The sequence below is a fragment of the Anopheles cruzii genome, chromosome 3 (genome assembly GCF_943734635.1).
Source record: "Anopheles cruzii chromosome 3, idAnoCruzAS_RS32_06, whole genome shotgun sequence".
Taxonomy (NCBI): domain Eukaryota; kingdom Metazoa; phylum Arthropoda; class Insecta; order Diptera; family Culicidae; genus Anopheles; species Anopheles cruzii.
The window spans coordinates 40,435,158-40,453,937 of record NC_069145.1 but is presented as its reverse complement, the minus strand read 5'-3'; the positions used below and the strand labels follow the sequence as shown (position 1 = coordinate 40,453,937).

General features: G+C 47.8%; 1 protein-coding gene across 1 annotated transcript in view; it reads left to right on the top strand.

Moving 5' to 3' along the window:
- The window catches only part of LOC128270397 (uncharacterized), a 123,159-nt gene that overhangs the window by 17,480 nt on the left and 86,899 nt on the right, over positions 1 to 18,780 (top strand). The window contains exon 2 of the mRNA XM_053007796.1: positions 341 to 558. Within this exon, the coding sequence (XP_052863756.1) occupies positions 341 to 558 (218 nt within the window). The remainder of the gene's footprint in view (positions 1 to 340; positions 559 to 18,780) is intronic.

Here is an 18,780-nt window from a genome sequence, read left to right as displayed (position 1 = left end):
GGATCTCCGGGCAATCGTTACGCGTGTGCTTTCGCGGTCCACGGAAGCACGGAAGACGGCCGGAAGTGGCCGGGGCGGGAGGATTTGTAAAAGATTGCGCCAGAATTAACGCTCTCCAGCCCGGAACCGCGAAGAGGGAATATAAATTTCAATTCCATTCATCCATTTGATTTTCGCATCTTTTCGTTGGCGTCGGTGTTGTGGCGTCGATTTCGCTGTCGCTGTCGCTGGGATATCCCGATCGGAACGGTCCCTCACCCGCGTCTTTCGCGTTCGCCGAACGATTTTCTCCACATTCTAATACTCGCATTTTCTTCTTTTCGCGCTTTTTCTTCCGCAGATTCCGTGACCAGCAGCGGGCTGCGGAATCTTTCGCTGTCCATCAAACCGCCGTGGGTACGGCGCGGTCAGGAAGCACAGCTACACTGCCAGTACGAGATGGAGGGGGCCCCGCTCTACTCCGTCAAATGGTACCGGGGAACGCTCGAGTTCTATCGGTATTCACCGTTCGAGAATCCGCCTGCGAAAATCTTCCCGTTCACCGGTATTAAGGTCGATGTAAGTATGCGAACACCTTGTTGTCGGTAATCGAACCTCACGCTCCATCCGTAGGCCGATAAGCTTCAGTCTTTTACACTCGAATGCATATCCACCGTTACGCGCAGCCGATCAGGTCCTTTTAATTAATAAAATGCAGATATGCACAATTTACTTACTGGGTGATGGTTCCGTTACACACCGGGTTCAATTGGGATCAGGACTATACTCTAGACTCTGAATACTGGAGAATCAATTAGCAGAATCTATTCGGTCGATGAGCACAAAAACTTTAAGCATATACAAATACTTGTTTATTGCTATTTAGAGGCGAATGCATTTTTCTGAATCTCTGTGCATTCAATTAGAATAGAAAATCTTTTAATGGTGTCCTTATTGAGTAAAAAGTGCAAAGATGTAAGATGGCTAACTCGAATTGTCTGGTTTGTGTCCTGGTCTATTGAAACTTTGTTCTTTTTTGCTTAATTTATGACTATTTATGACGACTTTACTTTCGGTTATTTACATACTTCATGAAGGTTTACTCATAATAGTGCTCGAATAACTGCCCGAATCGCCTCATCACAATAAGCGAAGCTGCTCGAAACTGCTGCATTTAACTTTTGCCTCAAAGTTCGAGCACGAGTGTTATTATTTATCCGCTTTTCCGCTTTGGTTGATCTTTCGGATGAACCAAGCGCCACAGGGGTATAAAAAAAGAATGTTTTGAATGAAAAGGGCAGCTCGCGGCCGTTTATTAGCACCAGCTCCGGCGCACCGTAGGTTACCGCTTCCGCGAGCCAACGGAGCAACCGGATTTCAAAGAATCCATTAAGTTGCGCTTTTTCCTACGCGCTGTTATGCTGTGGAACATTGTGGAACATATTTATGATTTCTCTTGCCGCACGTGCTTTATTGCGTCTTCAATTTAAACGGCATTTTCTTCGCTCTGCACTGCCCCCGGTCTTGCATATGCTTCGCACGTGCAGAGCGCATGGTTGGGTCTTCTGCTGCCCTCACCGCACTTGTTATGATAAGGATGATACGCGCGCGTAGCATTAGTGTGTCGTTTGAGCCCCGTACGAGAGTGCTTCACATCCTTCCATCAACGTCAACGCCACCATCAGCTTCGGCATCGTCATCATCATCATCATCAACGTTGTCATTAGCGTCATGCCGTCAACACTATCGCGGCTGGGTTTAAGGTCCGCTTGGTGTGGTTACGGCACGCTGCTCCCAATGTGGCCGTCCATGTGCGAAGGTTCTGTCCCGCTTCCCGCCCGCCCGGATCCGAGTGCCCGTCATTTTATGGCACCCACTTTCGCCAGCAATTAAACGCGGATGCCACCCGGCCGGTGATGGTTGTGCGCGAACCATGCATAAAAATTCATCCCTCAAACGACATCCTGCGTGGAGTGGCGCGAGAAGCTGTATTTGAGTTGTTTTCACTTCATTCTGTGCGGATCCCTTTCCTATCGCCGGCTCGGGAACGTCTGCTTTGGGCCCTTTGAGCCGACCAAGCGCGCGTCCTGTGATGGTGCTTAATAAAAGTGATTTTCTTTTCAAACACACGATAACGGCTGGCAACAGCGGATTTGGATGGGCGCAGGACCTGCAAAAGCCCAACGGCTACGGAGGGCCCCGTGGGATTCCGCAGGATTCGAGGTGACGGGCGCTGTCTGAATGGCTTGAGCAGCTGCCTTGAGCCCGAGGTCGGACCACCACCGGAAGTCGTTGATGTGTGGATTCTGTTTGTCTTGCCTTCTCCGAGAGACAGTTGAAGCGGCGTATTTATCTTGAACAATAACGATTATTCCGCTCGCGTGGCTGACCCTCCAAGGGAAGGATCTGTCTCCGTTGCTTGGTCCATTCCATATCTGCTACTGCTTTGCCCATTCTTTTCCAAGCGGCCCCGATCGCTTTGATGTGGGACACCGTCCTGTGGTCCCGTCCCGGTTGTTGGCTTATCGGAACCCGGCCCCTGGGGTCTGGGCAAAGAGACAGAGTGTTTGGTTTGGTCTACTTTTGTTACTTTCAATGACCACAGTAAACGAAACTGGAAGCCAAGCGGCACAAGGACTCTAATCTAGGTACTGCCCGTTACTGGAACCGTTGGGCGAAAAGCGCATCTTGAAATACATCAACTAGTGACGTGTGTTGTGTTGTCGTGAACATCTCATGAAGCTATCAGTTTTGATATGGTCATCCAGTCACATCCTTGTTTTAAATCTAACTATGCGCATTATCCACATTCGTAAATGTTTTTCGCATCAACAGTAATAGGCATCGATAACTAATAATAATCTAGTGTTTTGCCATATCCGAGAATGGTCGGCGACATCGGAAATATGTAATTAATCTTTGGGAAACTCAAATAGGCTTCATTGAATAACTTAGAGTACAGCTTTGCTCCTTGGAAAGGCATATTCTATATATTATCATTTTTATTATAATTGAAAATCAAAATTACTCAAGCTGTGCTATACTATCAACCAATCAGATATTCAGCCTTTGTTTACTTTAAAATGTATCCTGTCCGGCCTGAATTTATTTTTCAACAAATCATATATAATAAAGGCAAAGTTGAATGATTTAAAGTCAAGTTAGAAGGGAACGATGTTAAAAGAGGAAGCTTACACCACTCCAATGAAGTAAATTTCAAGAAAAACCCTAAACATAATTAGGAGAAGCAAATGATGTACAAATTGGTAATATTGATTAGACTTAGAGCTACATTAGTTTCTATTTGAAGTACTACTACTGCCACCAGAGGCGATCTTAGATAATTAGCCACATTTTTTATTTACCGATCCCAAGAAACACTATGCTCGAACGCCTGCTCGAACTGCAACCATCGTGTCAGTTGACCTAGCTAACCTGGAGAGGGCATTACAATTCGCTCAAGGCCTAGGCCTGACGAAAGATGCTAGCAAAAAATATAATTATTTAAAAATACTCAGCAAACGAGGACGCCTTCTGCCTTAGACTGCCTCTTATGCAGAAATATTTTCAGCAGTAGTTCCGCAAGGGGCGGATTTAAGAATCGCCAATGGAATGTCCGAGCTCCGTTTCGATAAATAGTTCAATAAAGTGATAAAGTTGTTGTCGATATGTCGCATGCACCTTTTCAAAGCACCATTTTAAACATCTCGTTGTCACAAAGAAGCATTCAATAATGAATACGGTTCATCAATTCCTTTGTTTACTGGATCCACCCGTTACGGTAATGTTAAAGTTTCAACCAACAAATACCTTCTGAGAAACGGCTGATTATGAGGCAATTTTTGGTCTGACCATGTTCACGCTGCTCGAATGAATATTTTATAAACTCCCGCGGCAAATAGACCAGCGAATCGTGATTGTCTACCAGTTTGCAGAAGGTACGGGATCGCATTATTTCAAGGAACCATTTTGAAATTCAAGTCGAAAAAATATGGGGACAAACGTGGTAGAGGCGAAACATCGCTGCCATCCCGGACCCGGGATCCGGGCGCCGACGATTGTCAATTCTTTTGGGGCGCGAGTAGGTAATGGTAAAGGATCCACATAAGCCCCGAGTGGCAGAGCCCCAATGTCGAGTACGTTGGTTTCCTTCGGATACAGTCGTTCGGTCGTTGGGTCTCGGGAATGGGAGCTTAATTCGCCCGAAGAAGCCGCCTTTTCGTGACACTTCACGGCACATCCTGCGCTCTGCCGCGCTCTGTCTCTGTGTGAAGAGCAGCGGGAACGTAAAATATCTATCCGTGCGCGTGACGTTAATTAGTTTATATTTCTGTGCGATGTGTGGTTTCTGTACGGGCCCAGCCCAGAATGGCACGGTTAAAGCTCGCTCGCTGCGGGAGCGCCTGCCAGCGTCAGTAAGATGTGCCGCTCTGAGGGCCCTCTTGGAAAAAGTCTACGCAAACACTCTTGACGGTGACTCACTGGGTTGTTTCTTGTCGCCCCCGTCGGGAGAAACTCTGATAGGGCGTTGTGACGTGGTGGTTGGCAGCAAAATTTATGCTCCATTGACTGTCACAGAAAGGTCAACAAAATCAACACACCGCGCTGCAAAGTAGGGTTTCGGGTACGATGGGGCGTCCGAGTCGCTGCCAGCCAGATGCAAGATTGGCTGAGTTTGACTGATAACGGCCGATTAGGGAACCGCGCCCTGGGGCTATTGAAACACTCTCCTCAGCCGAGTCGGGCCGCGTTATGAGGTCGCTTCTTCGCCTTGCGGGTCGGTGGGAGCAATATAAAATCCCACCGGGAACCCCTGCCCGGACCCGGATCGGTGCGCTGTTTATTGAGGTCCCATAAAACGGTTAATGCGCCCATTTGTCAACAACCCGTGTGAGTGATGTTGTCAGTCTGCCGCCATTGGCAAAATCCGCCAGAAAAAAACCCTCAAACTTTCATGGGAATATTTAAACTAGTTGTAATAAAGCGTTGTGAGGCTATCCTGCCGTGGGCGGCGGTCGGAGCATTTTCGGATGGACCTGGTGTGTCGACACGACCTGGGCAGACAGGTAACAAACTTTCCACTTAATTGTGTCGCCAGCCAATCCGGACTTGTTGACACTCCGTTCTGGACTGGCTGCCGGAGGTCTACTCAGCTACCGAAAATCAGATTACCCCAACGCCTGTGCTGTGTCGCGTGCTTGTGCTGTGTCCTGTGTCGCAAGTGTGTCGCAGGTCCATATAACCGGACCAACTTCACCGCCGGATAGAACTCCTGGAAACCCCTGGGCGATTTCCCGGCGGAGTGGACGTGTGCAATCGTAAAGAATTAGCCATAACAATTACATTTAATATCTTCCTCGTAGACACTCGGCCCTAACGGGGCAATCAAGTTAGTACCATTTACCAGCGCCAGGCGGCAGACCGGCGGTGGCATCCAACCTATCCGCCGTAACGATGCCGGTGACGGTAATTGGCCCGTGATACCTTGGAACGGCACCCGTTGAAGCAGCACAGCAGCTCCTCACCTCGCTGACAGTTGACAGTTGGCTAGTGGTGGGATAAAAAGCAGAAGATTAAACGACCTGACCATTAGCACACCGGGCACAACAGCTCTGCGTTGGGAACCCGGTTCCGACGAGCGGTGAAGTCTTAAACCTCGGCCTCCCCCGAGCACCTGGAACCCCGTGACAGCACGCACGCCGGTTTGCGGTGCACTGGCCAGCAGCAGACAGCAGATAATGAGTCCACGCGAGCCTTGCATTGATCGCTTGCTCAGGAGCTTCCAGGAAGCTGTGTGCGGGTGCGGTTTCGAGTGAAGCGCCGGGTCAACGCCACGCCACCTAATGAGCTGCTAATTAATCAACCAAACACGTCAAACGTCGTGAACCGAGCGGTACGGGCGAGCCGACGACGTGCACCGTATGGACGGTTCAACAAAACAATTACTTCCACTTGGTCAAGCACATTACACGGTGCGTGGCCCCGTCTTCGGACCATCCGCCCATACCATTGTCACTGTCCGTAAGATGGTGGAGTCACCTGTTCCGGACCGAGGTCTCTGCAGGTCACGCACGTGCTTCCGCAATTGTTGCAGTGGCCGATCCCGAATTAACAGTGGTATGAATCCATTTGCATACCTAATCAGCCGCTCACCGTCCGGGGCGTTATCTTCGCAGTTACTGTTGAGTTAATCCACTGGCCGGTCGGACTCCATCCGCAGGCTGGCGGCCTGACAGGCAGATGGGTTGCCGGTGACAGATGGTCTTGGGCTCGCAGTGCGTGTCGCTAGCGTTTAAACTTAATCTATCAAACAGCATCCTTCTGCGCTCCGGTTCAGATCGCCGTCTCTTCCAGGTCGAACGTCTGAGTGATGCGCTGACCAACCCCACGCTGGATATTGAAGCATTCCGGGCAAGAATGTACCTACTTGGAGGGGGGTTGGGCAGGGTTGCTTGGCAAGGGCAGCCAACTGGACAACAGAGGCTGCGGCCGATCGGATCGGAGCGGTGAATCGTGGCTGATTTTATGCGCGGTTATTCCATTACACGTCTGATCAAAGGCTTGATTTCAATTTCGTTTCTATTTGCATAATCGTCCGTCTGGGGCCGCGGGGAACTCGCGCACGCCCGCACGCAGCCAAGCCGAGCCAGGCCCAGCGGTTCCGGGAATGCTCCGGGAGATAATTATAAAAGGGTTGCCGAATGGTGCCAGTGCCGGAGCCTGGGTTATTGTCAGCCCATCCCCAGAAACCCGAGGGCAGTCTCCGCAGGGGCTGAATCAATTGGATTCCTGGTGGCCCGAGAAAATGAGCTCAAGATTGAAGAAATGGCACCCATTCGACCATTCACTCCGTTTGAATGGGAAAGTCTTATTAAATACGGCCCCAACCGCCGCCGTCGCCGCCGCCGGTGGCTTTGAATGTTGGAAAAGAGGAAATTCTTATCCACACCACGGTTCAATGAAATCTCACTGGCTCGTACTACCGACCACGGTTTGTAGATTTAATTTTGCGATTCTACGATTAAGCAGTCCGATGGCTTTGGGGAAGCAGTTTCCAGCAATGCTGGAACGGGATAAAGAAAAACTAATTTATATGAAAATTATTGACTTTATTGGTATTTGTCAGCAAGGTTTGGTTCAATTCGATGAGTCATATTTCAACACTGGACCATTGTGTTTCAGTTGTTCCGAGATAACGAGTGCATTTGATGCTCTCTAAACTGAATCCAGGTTTATTGTTGAACCATTTGCTCTTGTTTTATTCTTGATCTCGTTCGGACTATCTCTTGGATGAAGAGTCTAACGTTGTTACAAACAGTCATCAAAATCAAAAAAGAAAGACATATAGAGACAAAGACCGGAACATATGGATCGACTTGGTGTCAGGATTAGTGGTGGTCTCACAAACGTGAAACAATATCGAAACATTGTTTCTTATGATTGGAAAGCAACTGGACTACAACTAAATTTGAATGGGACTTCAACTATGTAATGAAAATGTAACATTAACTTAAAGCAATCACTTTGCAAAAGCAAATCTTCAAAGACAATAGCGAAGTGGCCTCTTCATGCAAACTGCATACAAGTGTAAAAACCATTGCGATTGTCGACGACAAACTGTCTTTATCCAAATAGTGTAGCAAAGTGGAAAACTGGTCCGCTTTACTTTCGTTCGCCACAAATCCAATATACTGTCAAACTATTTGATGGCAGTTTTATGAAAAAAATCGTCACCTACTTTCACCTCGTTCGCTTGTCTCGGCCAACCGTGGGCGAAATAAAGCGGTCGACATGTCTGGTACGGTCAGGGATGCTAGAACCGGGGGAAAGGAATAAAAGAAAAGTTCCGGTGCTGTTGATTGCCTGGCACACCATCGGCCAATCGTTTCACAATTCTGTTTTCAGGAATTAAACTTAATCGATTCCAGATACCTCGAGTCTGGTTTCTCTCGTTTTTGTTCCGTTCTCCCAACGGTCGTCGGATGCTGGTGGTTTTCGGCCGGAAGTTCTGATGATTCTTAAGTCAACCGGACGACATCGTCAAGCAAAGTCACCACCGTTTTAATTACACCAACAGAACTCGCCAGCTCGTCGTAGAGTCTTGTTGGAATGAAAGAAATGAAACCACCAGCCTGTCACAAATTCGTGGCCGATAGTACGTTGGATGGATGACCGAAGGCAAAAGAACTTCTTACTGGAGAGGGCAGGAGAAGAGCGAAACATAGTGGACCTAAAACTCGTGGCAATTGAGGTCTTGGGCTCTCTTTTTTCAGCTATTGGACCCCTGCGAGTTGATTTGCTCCGTCGTCGTCTCTCTCTCTCTCTGGCCTTCCGAGGCGGATCATCTTCGCCATCGGCCGGACCGTCGATGGCTTTATTTTAATTAAGATCATTAATTATGATTTTTAATATCAAACTTAAAAGAGTCGCTCGCAGGCGAAGGCGCTAAGGGCGCCGAAGAAAGTGCCCCTCCAACCGTGGGCCGGTAACCCGGTTGGTAGTGAAACAAATTTCGCCGGCCACCCGTTTGCGCGAGATTTCGACAAACCGGCACGGTCGATCGGGTCTCTGAAGTACGCGACCGAGAACGGGAGTTTCGCCAACTCGTTTCAAGTTGTTCGGGCGTAAGAAATTGATCTTTACTGCCCAGGGTGCGGTAAGAGGTGGTTGCAGCGTGAGCGGTGGAGCAGTGCACAGCAGAACGTTCCAAGGACGAGCAGCGTTTCTTTATTCGGATTCGCGCCGTTGCTCGATGGCGATAAGTACGCCCCTCGGGCTGCGTACGGTTCTGGCGTTCCTTTTTCATTGAAAATTAAAAGATAAAACATAATTAGTGCTATGCGTTTTGCATAAAAAAGCCGCCGCATATTTGAGACATTTGGTTGTGTTGTTTATTATAATTGGTTCGATATAAACTGTAAGCAAAATTACGAGAGGGATTTGGTTTGCCCTACAGACTCAATAGTAACTAATTTATTGTTAGTTTCATGTAATAGTTTGTTTCCAGTATTAGGTACGTTCGTTTCTTCGTGTTTGGTTTTGGTTCAACATTCAACACAAGATAACTAAAGTCAATTACCAAAAAGTGCTCCATCGCAGGAATGGAAAACGGCTTCTTTTTATGCGGAAAAGAGGAGTCGAAGAACTCACTACTTGGTGAATCTTATCTGTTCTTGTTTTCTACACTCTCCATAATAAGCATTACGTTTGGTTAGCGCGGCTTATACTGGACCAGGTTGGGCTGATCTCGGTGTTTGCTTTCTCTGTGCCTATCTGGTACTATCCAATGGAACACAGTAGTATTGGAGGCTGTTGTGGCGTTGTAGGACTTTAAGTTTTTAATCCATTAGCAGTATTGGAATCACGTGTTATCCTTTATCATAATCCAATGGAAAAAGGTACTTTATCTATGGCACTTGGGTTTTACACCACATCAGCGATACGATTTACTCTCGTTTGGAATGGAGTTATACCCTTCACACATACACTAGAATATTACGAAGTTGCACACCGAACACTCTATACATCACACAGTTAGTTGGAAAACAACGCTTAAAATTCGTTGTAAGTGCGTGAATATTTGAAACAAACCGAGCACCGATTTGGCGTTTCAAATTAAAACATTCTCGGTATTTAAACAACCCAAAATGAATATTCGCTCGTAGGAAATCAAAATGAAAATTGTAATGGTTTACATGGGTTGTAACAATAATAAAAAAAGATGACTCAAAGCGTTAAAGTTAATCTGAGGAAACTTCAGCACTTTGCAGCAGAACATTTGTGCAAAGCCTATTTTTAACGCAACACGGTCGGGACATGTTTTGGGTTCAACATTTTTGCTCACATAAGAAAAATCAATGCACAAAACAGTCGATCCTGTAATTCAATACTTTCGCCACTGCTCGTGTTACACGTTTTTTTTTATGTCAACGTAACTTTGGCTCGCATCACGCACCGTCGAACGTGACGCACGGGAATGGAATGTTGTCGAAAACATCATAATTCAATATCACACACCATTCGCCATTCGATGATAGCCGAGCGATGGGTGGCCAGCGAGTGAACACTTCAGCATCGCAACCGAAATCGAGTTGGAGGTGGCACCCGTAAATCAATTTCTTAAATCAACCTCCCGAGCCTCGGCGTGTCGGGGATAAAATCGGCAAACATCGGGAAACAATCTGCACGTAGCATCCTCTCCTCTCCCAAAAACGGGTGCAACGGGCGGAGGAAAGCCGGTCGGTGAGGCCGAACGGGCGGTAAAACTTTCCGACAACCGGAATGATGGATTGCGAACGGCAAATGGACCACCGTATGGCTGGCCATTAAAGACCGGCTTTCGGTCGGCGGGCACGTAGCAGCCCTGCGATTGATTCCTGCAAACCTGCAACCACTTCATTAGGGCAGGGATTATAATTTGACGCCCGGTGGTGACGGGCGATGGAGCAAAGTGCAACCTCATCCACCTGCTAAGCAGCCACCGACGAACGCTCCGACTACGCCACAAAACCTACATTCCAACGATTCTTCTTTTGCTGTTGCTTACTGTAGTAAAAGTTTTTGATTAATTGCGGTGTCCGAGGGCTCAGCTGCTCGGGGGGGAGTTTCGTAGGCTGTTGTTTGGGCTGGCTGTGCCCAAAAAATGGTCCAACCGGCTTGAAAACTGAAGGCCGATGAAAGGCCGGAAGCGTGTGGAAGCCCAAAGACAGCTTTAGGGGTCATCAAATATTTAAACCTTGCAGGCCACTCTCTCACGATCCGCTTTCAAGTTGTTCGACTGGCATACAAGTGTCGTTTATTATTCTAAAATAAAATCGACGGCATAACTCGCGCCACGTGACTCGTGTTGGGTAAGCAAATAAGTGTCTGTGCGTTTCGCAATGGAAGACGTCATGCGCTCCTCCGATTTGCGTGTTCCGTGTTTCTGCCACCAAGCGCAACATCGTTTAACGAAGATTTAGTTGTTCTGCGTAATTTAGCTTGCAAATTGCATCACAGATTCCATGTCGGAATACAAAATTCGGAGTATGAAGTGGTAACCGATCCGACACCATAGGAAGTTGCATCGTGAAACAGAGTATCACCTGAAACTGGAAGAATAACTTCATCCTTCAGCCAGGTTCTGCAGTCTAAAGCAAATATCGTTAAAAAATGAGAAAACTTCATAAATTACTTGCAATCGTTGATCACGACTAATTTCACAATACTACAGTTATTACTAGGACCTAAAACAGATGTTGCCATCTTGAAATATGTATATTGCTCAAACTTCGTGTCTCCACTGTCGGTTTCGCCATTAGATCGAGTTACTCGAAATGGAACAACATGGAAAGTCGGATTGTTTATTCTGGTGTCTAATCATACGTTATGCTAATCATGCTTATGCTGGTGACTCGTTTTCAAACTTAGCCAAACTTAGCACCATAACTTAATAGGCCGCTTCGAGGACACTTTTCACTAGTTAAGATTGGAGCCGAAACGAAGACTGTGTTGAAGTTTATTTCAAATGTTGAAGTTTCGAAAGTTGGAACAAATAGAGAACAAGAGTAGAGACGATTTTAAAGGTAATGATATTAATTTAGAAGAATAAAGAAAGATTTTTCCAGTTACTTTCCATTTTTTGCGGCCACAGTACGCTTAAAGTTGGTCTTTTGACTTCCTTGAATTGTATCACCATGTTTCTATCTATTGGTGGCGCGAACGCCCGATTCGGGCTATGGCCGCTTGTATCGAAACCCTCCAGCTGTCTCGGTCTGCTGCCCTGCCTCTCCAGTCTGCTACACCGAGCAGGTCCTCGCTGGCCTTACGGACGCTGTCCTCCCATCGGGCTCTTGGCCTACCGACTGGTCTCCTGCCGTGTACCGTTCCCAATAGCGTTTTCTTTGGTATCCTTGTTTCGTTCATCCGTATAATGTGGCCCGCCCATTGCAATTTTTGTTTCTTTATCATGGTGGAGACCTCTGGGTCATCGAACACTGCATAGATTTCACTATTATGCCTGATCCTCCAGTGCTCTCCATCCTTCACTGGGCCTAGTATCCTTCTGAGGATCTTTCTCTCAAAGGCATTAATTTTGTTTTCTTGGGACTGGGTTAGGACCCAATTCTCTGAGCCATAACACAGGACAGGGCGGATTATTGTTTTGTACAGCCTTAGTTTGCCCTGTCTGTGTACTATCTTTGACTTTAGTATGGGTAATATTGAGAAATATGTCCGGTTGGCTGTTTGTATCCTCCGGCTTATCTCTCCCTCCTCACTACCATCATCTGCTAGGTTGGTCCCAAGGTACACGAAATTTTCGACATTCTCGAGGTTGTGATCGGCAGCTGTGTTGTTGTTTTGTCTTTGTCTTTGGGAGCGCTGCCTGCGGGACTGTGTCATGACCTTTGTTTTATCCTTGTTTATCTTGAGACCTGCCTGTTCTGCAGCTCTGTCCAGTTGCTGAAAGGTCTCTGTGGCCAACAGTTGTGAACGAGACATGATATTGATGTCGTCCGCATATGCAACTATCTGTGTCAGTTTAGTGCAGAGTGTCCCCTTTGTGTCCACTGGAATCATGCGGATCACTCGTTCCAGGGCAAGGTTGAACAAAATAGGAGACAGCCCGTCTCCCTGTTTTAGACCGCTATCTGTCGGAAAGCTCGCAGATAGTTCTCCGTTTATTCGAATACATGCCGAGGTATCGCGCAGACATAGCTGAATCATTCTGATTAGTTTGTTGGGAATACCAAACTCTACTAGAGCCGTATATAGGCTGTTTCTATCTATACTGTCGTAGGCTTGTTTGAAGTCAACGAAAATTTGATGGACGTCGACGTTGAATTCCCAGCATTTCTGGAGAATGTTTTTTACACAGAATATTTGATCAGCTGTTGATCTTCCCGGTCTGAAGCCACCTTGGTACTCTCCTATAATGGTCTCCGCTATTGGTCGTAGTCGGTTCTCCAGCACTTTGGCCCACACCTTGTATGCCGCACATAATAGTGCTATCCCTCTGTAGTTGGTGCAGTCTAGGCGGTCTCCTTTCTTGTATATTGGTACTATAATACTTCTTCGCCATTCCTCGGGTATGCACTCTGTGGCCCATATTTCCAGTATTAATTTGTGCATCGTGATGGCTAGATTGTTACCGCCGTGTTTGAGTAGATCCCCAGATATATCATCCATACCAGCGGCTTTATTATTTTTAAGTTGGGCTATGGCCGTTCCTACCTCTATTTCCGTTGGGGTTTCATAGTTTTCGTCCCTGTTTATGGTCGTTTCCCGATGGTTTATGTCGGTGTTGTAGTTGGGGTTTAGTAGTTTTGCAAAATAATCAACCCATCTTTCTTTTATGTTGGCCATGTCTCCTATGATATTTCCATCTGCGTCCTTACACAGTGTTGTACGAGGTGTGAAACCCTTCTTATACATGTTCACGGTCTTATAGGCACGTCTTGCGTTGTTGTTTTGGAAGTCGGTATTCATTGTTTCTATTTGTCTGTCAGCCAGGAGTCTTTTCTTTCTCCTACACAGTCTGTCAGCCGTTCTTCGTAAATTGTCATATGCTTCTTTCTTGGCTCTGGTTGGTATCTGCAGGTAGTTTGTATATGCAGCTGTTTTCTTGTCAACTGCTTTTTTGCACTCCTGATCGAACCAGTCTTTGTTTTTTGATTTGTGCTTAAAACCAATAGAGCCCTTTGCCGCTTCGACGACTGAGGATTTGATGTGTGCCCACATTTCTTCCACTGAGAGATGGTCGTGGTTTTTACTTAGTGCTTGGTACACTAAACTTCTATATCTATCTGACATTTCTCTTATTTTTAGTTTCTCGATGTCGTACATCTTAGGTCTCTCTCCGGTTATTTTTGGATTATAATAGTTTCGTGCTATTTGGCAACGAAACTGTGATCTCACCAAGTAATGATCTGAGATAATGGCCCCTCTGCTGCTTTTCACGTTCAGTATGTTGTTGGATATTCTCTTGTCTACTATTATATGATCGATCTGGTTAAATGTTCTTCCGTCTGGTGACGCCCATGTTTGCTTGTGTATATCTTTTCTGGGGAATTGAGTAGATTTGATGATCATGTTTCTACTGGCTGCTAAGTCTATCAAACGTAGTCCATTGTCATTTGAGTTTTCGTGCAGGCTGTGTCCCCCTGTTATTTCTCTATGTAATAGTTCTCTGCCCACCTTAGCATTAAAATCTCCCATCATGATCTTGACATCCCCTACGGGTAGTGAGTCGTATGCGTTGGTTAACAAGGAGTAGAATTCCTCTTTAGTGTTATCATCTTTTTCCTCTGTGGGGGCATGTGCGTTAATAAACCACAAATTATAGTGCTTGCTTTTTAAGCGGATCATGCAGATCCGTTCGTTTACTGGTCGAAATGATGTGACAGATGTTTTTAAGCACTTCTTTATAGCAAATGCGACTCCAAATTCTTTAACTCCGGCAGGTTTCCCGCTTTTGAAGAACGTATAATCAGATCTATCTTCAACTCCTTGTCCAATCCAATATGTCTCCTGGATGGCTAGTATATCAATTCTATACTTAGCCAGGTGGTGTAGGCTTAGCATCACCATGTTTGGCTTCACAAAAGAGGGTCAACGTCGACGAGCCGTTTGCCCTCACAGATGAGGCTTTTTTCCTGACACATCACAAATGAGTTGGACAATACCTTGAGTAATCCTTGATTCAACTACGATTTATTTAAAACGGTTCATAACAACCACGCCACGACTCACATTAACACCTCAAAAACCGGGTCCTTGCGCTAGGCCTCGAAGGCCACGTTAGAATAAATTTATTAGATTGCCTGTTTGCGTGTTTTGTGGTTTGAAATAGGCAGTCAAACCGTTGCCACCGCACGGTGGAGTCCCAGTGCCAGTAACGGTGCAATCCACACGCCGGCAGCTCGCCGGAAAAGGCTCGTGGCCGATCCTCCCAACCGCCGGCGGCAGGCTTCGGAACGCTCGAACTCATCCGGCCCGAGACAGGCGGCGTACAGGAGCCCGTGGCCGATGAAGTGCTGCTCGTAGAGCCCGCTGAACAGGTGCGCCCAGGGACCGTCGGCGAACACGGCCACATCGTCACCGCCGTGCGTTTCGTCCTCGTACGGTACGGCGGCCGGATACGTGAAGCCCGGATCCCGGTAGCGGTCCTCCATGTGGGCCGGGTTCCTACGGCCGCCGCTCGGGTAAAAGTGATCGAAGTAGCTCGGCCCGTTCGCGTACGTCAGCGTGAAGAACGGCATCCGGTCGAGGCGCGAGAAGTCGCCCGTCGACAGGATATCGTTGCCACGCACCGGATACCCCCCGATCGTGAGCGTATGCGAGTGGTCGGCGGTCACCAGCAGCAGCGTTTCCGGATCACCGTCCATCAGCCCCATCGCCTGCTCGACGGCCCGGTGCAGCTCGGCCGTCTCGTCCAGCGCCAGTTTGGCCAGGTTATCGTGATGTGCGTGATCGATCCGTCCGGCTAGAAGTGGACCAGCCACAAAAATAGCAGCAAAAAAACAGTTAGAAATTATCCTGGGACGGAGCTGGCGAGATCTGCCGTCCCCTAAGCCGGAACTGACTCGAAACCACCATCGATGCAGAGATTTTAGAAAAATTGAATCGTCTACACTATCGTCACGGCGCGTTTGACCATTCTGCACCGTCAAGTCGGAGCCAATTTGTCGACGAAAACTGAACATGACTGCATCAATCACGTCAACTGGTCGGTGTCGGTGTCGTCACCGTGTCCGTCTTGGGTACGCAAACGGATGCCGAACCAAGGGTCCGACGATAAGCGAACGTGTGCCGGTGAACGTTCAGGACGCTTCGACCATTAACCGCGATTCCTGGCTCGCCCGAATACTGCTCCAACTCGTCCTGGTTCCTCGGTGAGGAACCAAGCAGCAGCGATGCGATGACTGGGAAAAGTTGCCAAGCGCCCCACAATAAACGCGAAATGACTCTCCAAAATGCAACGGGTGCGTGGCTGCATCGCGACCGGAGGTTGGGAGCCCAGCAGTTTGTTTGCAGACCACCTCAAATTGAAGTCTTAAGAAGCTTACAGTCAATATTGGTTAAACCGAGTCTGGAGGTAAATAATCTGTGAGCTGCCGTGATGAGGTTATGAGTCTGCTATTCGCGTTGCGCTCGGGCTATCAACGGTGGTCGATGGTTTTGGCACACTCACGAATGTTTTCAAGACTCGGGATCGGTCACCACGCTTGGCAGGTTGGTTGAAAAACTCGCTCGAAGCTGCCGCAACCATGCATCATCGTCGTTTCACTAAACTCCAGTTCAGTAGGCTAATTTCGATGTGGGAACGGTTTTGGGCTAGTAAAATTGTGGACAAGTAACGTCAGCTGAAGAGCGAATTCGCCTTAAGAAGTTCGTGGGAAATCTAAAATAAAATTGCGTGAAGATGCTGATAGAAGAAGATGCTGATTGATGGAAGTGGAAACCTTCACGCATTATTACGTGCTTTTGATGCCAAAATCTAAATAGTTTCGATCTGAGAAAGATGGTAAAATTCTACCTTTAAAATCAGAAAGAAGAACTTAGTTAAAAATAATCCAACTACGAGAGGTGATCAAAGGGGTTTTTGTAACTTTTGAATTTCCACGTGCTACGTATATCGGATTTTGGATTTTTTTGTGGTGTTAGGTTGCTTCGGCCATTTTGAGTAGTCAGTCAATTTTTGTCAGCTGTTTTGCTTAAACAAGATTTGGCTCATCCTCGATTTTTGTGTACTCCAAAAGTAATTGACCACGAAGCGGTAATTTGAGTTTTGGAAACAGGAAAAAACAGGAAAAAGTCACAGGGGACCAGATCTGGGGAATAAAGTGGTTTTTGCATCACTAGAGTGTTGTTTAGGCCAAACATTCGGCAAGCAACCACAATGTGTTAGCAGGAGCGCAACAGCCAATTTTGGTTTTCCCACAAATCCGGGCGTTTGAGACGGTTTGCTTCGGGCAAATTGCGCATATTTTGCAGAAAATATTCTTTATTGACCGTTCTATCTTTTGGCATCAACTCATAATGCATCACGACCCTGCAATCGAACAAAACTGTAAGCAAAACTGTTCACAGTCCACTAAACTTGGCTCTTCGTTGTTCACATCTTCTTGGACATCTGAAATTGTTTTGAGCCGAAAAGCGCTGATTTTGGTCTTAAAAGCTTCACCATAAGCCACAGTCAACATTCCGATTCCGTTCGAGTCCTTAATTTCGGTTTTTACACAAAATTCCATAAACATTCTTTGCCATCAATTTTTTGGAACAGACAAAAATCGACGATGGGTCAAATCTTGTCCAAGCTAAACAGCTGTCAAATATTGACTGATTAGTCCAAATGGTTGAACTTTACACCATAAGTCACTGGCATGTGACCCGGGCTAACGCCACAAAAAAAATCGAAAATCCGATGTACGTAGCCCGCGGAAATTCAAAAGGTGCAAAAAATGTTGATCACCCCTCGTATGTGAATGAAGCTCTACTAATGCCCTACTAATGCTAGACGATAATGGTCAGCTATGAATCTATTTAAAAAAGACTCATTAATGATGTTCCCTAAATCGAAGCACACCGACAGTTCGAAGTCGTCTCGAGCCTCACAATGCGCCAACAATGATACAACTGAGAAGATTTGCTTTAGGCTACTAGCAGCCAACAGGTCATTCTACAGTTGGAGGAAACTATTTCGCTCGCATATCGTGTCGCATCTGATACATGGATTCTGTCGAAAACTGACGAAACCTGTGTCCGAGAGGAAGATACCCGATACTAGCTAAGTACGCAACAATCTCCGCGTACTCGAAAACTCTTCGGTCAAGACACGCGCCCGTCGACTCCCGAAAACAATGAACAAACTGCACGTTTCCTTACGGCACACACGGCAGAGCTGCTCCTGATAGCCCGCCTCAGGAACCGAATGACGCCCGGATAAACATGCGATTTGCGGGACGATCGTTCGCAAACGCCAAGCAGCACGCGCTTCGGGACGCCAGCAATTATTCCCGACCGCACACCGGGTGCGTATCGAAGGTGCCAAGGAGTAAAGACCGGCGGGGTTGACCCGTGAGAAGATAGATTTATGATTAACGCACTTCCCGGCCAGCTTAACACTCACCTTCGACCAGCAACACAAAGCCCCGGTCATTTCGTTTGAGCAGCTCCAAAGCCTTGGCCGTCATCTCGGCCAGCGACGGTTCGTGGGTCGGGTCCGCCAGCAAACGGTACGACATGTGGTTTCCGCTAAACAACCCGAACAGCCGGTCCACCTGCCCGGCCTGCACCTCGTTGAGCCCGACCTACGAGAGAGAGAGAGAGAGCAGCGCCATAATTGGCTGTCCCACCATCTTGGCCCAGGAGGCGCCCCACCCTGTTGTGTACGAACCGCGCCCTCAAGCTGCGGTCGGCCATGGAGCTCGTCCACTCGTCGACGAGGTTCCGGCCGTCCTGCCGTCGACCCGGGACGCCATTCGGGTCGACCGTACCGGCCGGGTAGAAGTGCCGGGAGCCACCACCGAGCGCCACCGTCAGGTTCCGGCCGACGTCGCCGTGCACGAGTTGCTTGGCGATGTCGGTGCAGCCCCCATTCGGGCCGAGGTCCGTGTCGTCCTCCCAGTAGCGGGCTCCGGCCGTTGCGTAGGCGACGGCCGGCGTGGCGTGCGTGATGCGCGTGTTCGTCACGATGCCCGTCGAGCGGCCGTCCTGCCCGGCGTGCCACAGGATCGAGGTCAGCCGGTTCGACTCCTGGAGGGTGAGCGGGCAGTTATGCAGCGGCACGTGGCCGCTGACCCCGATGGTGCCGTAATTGTT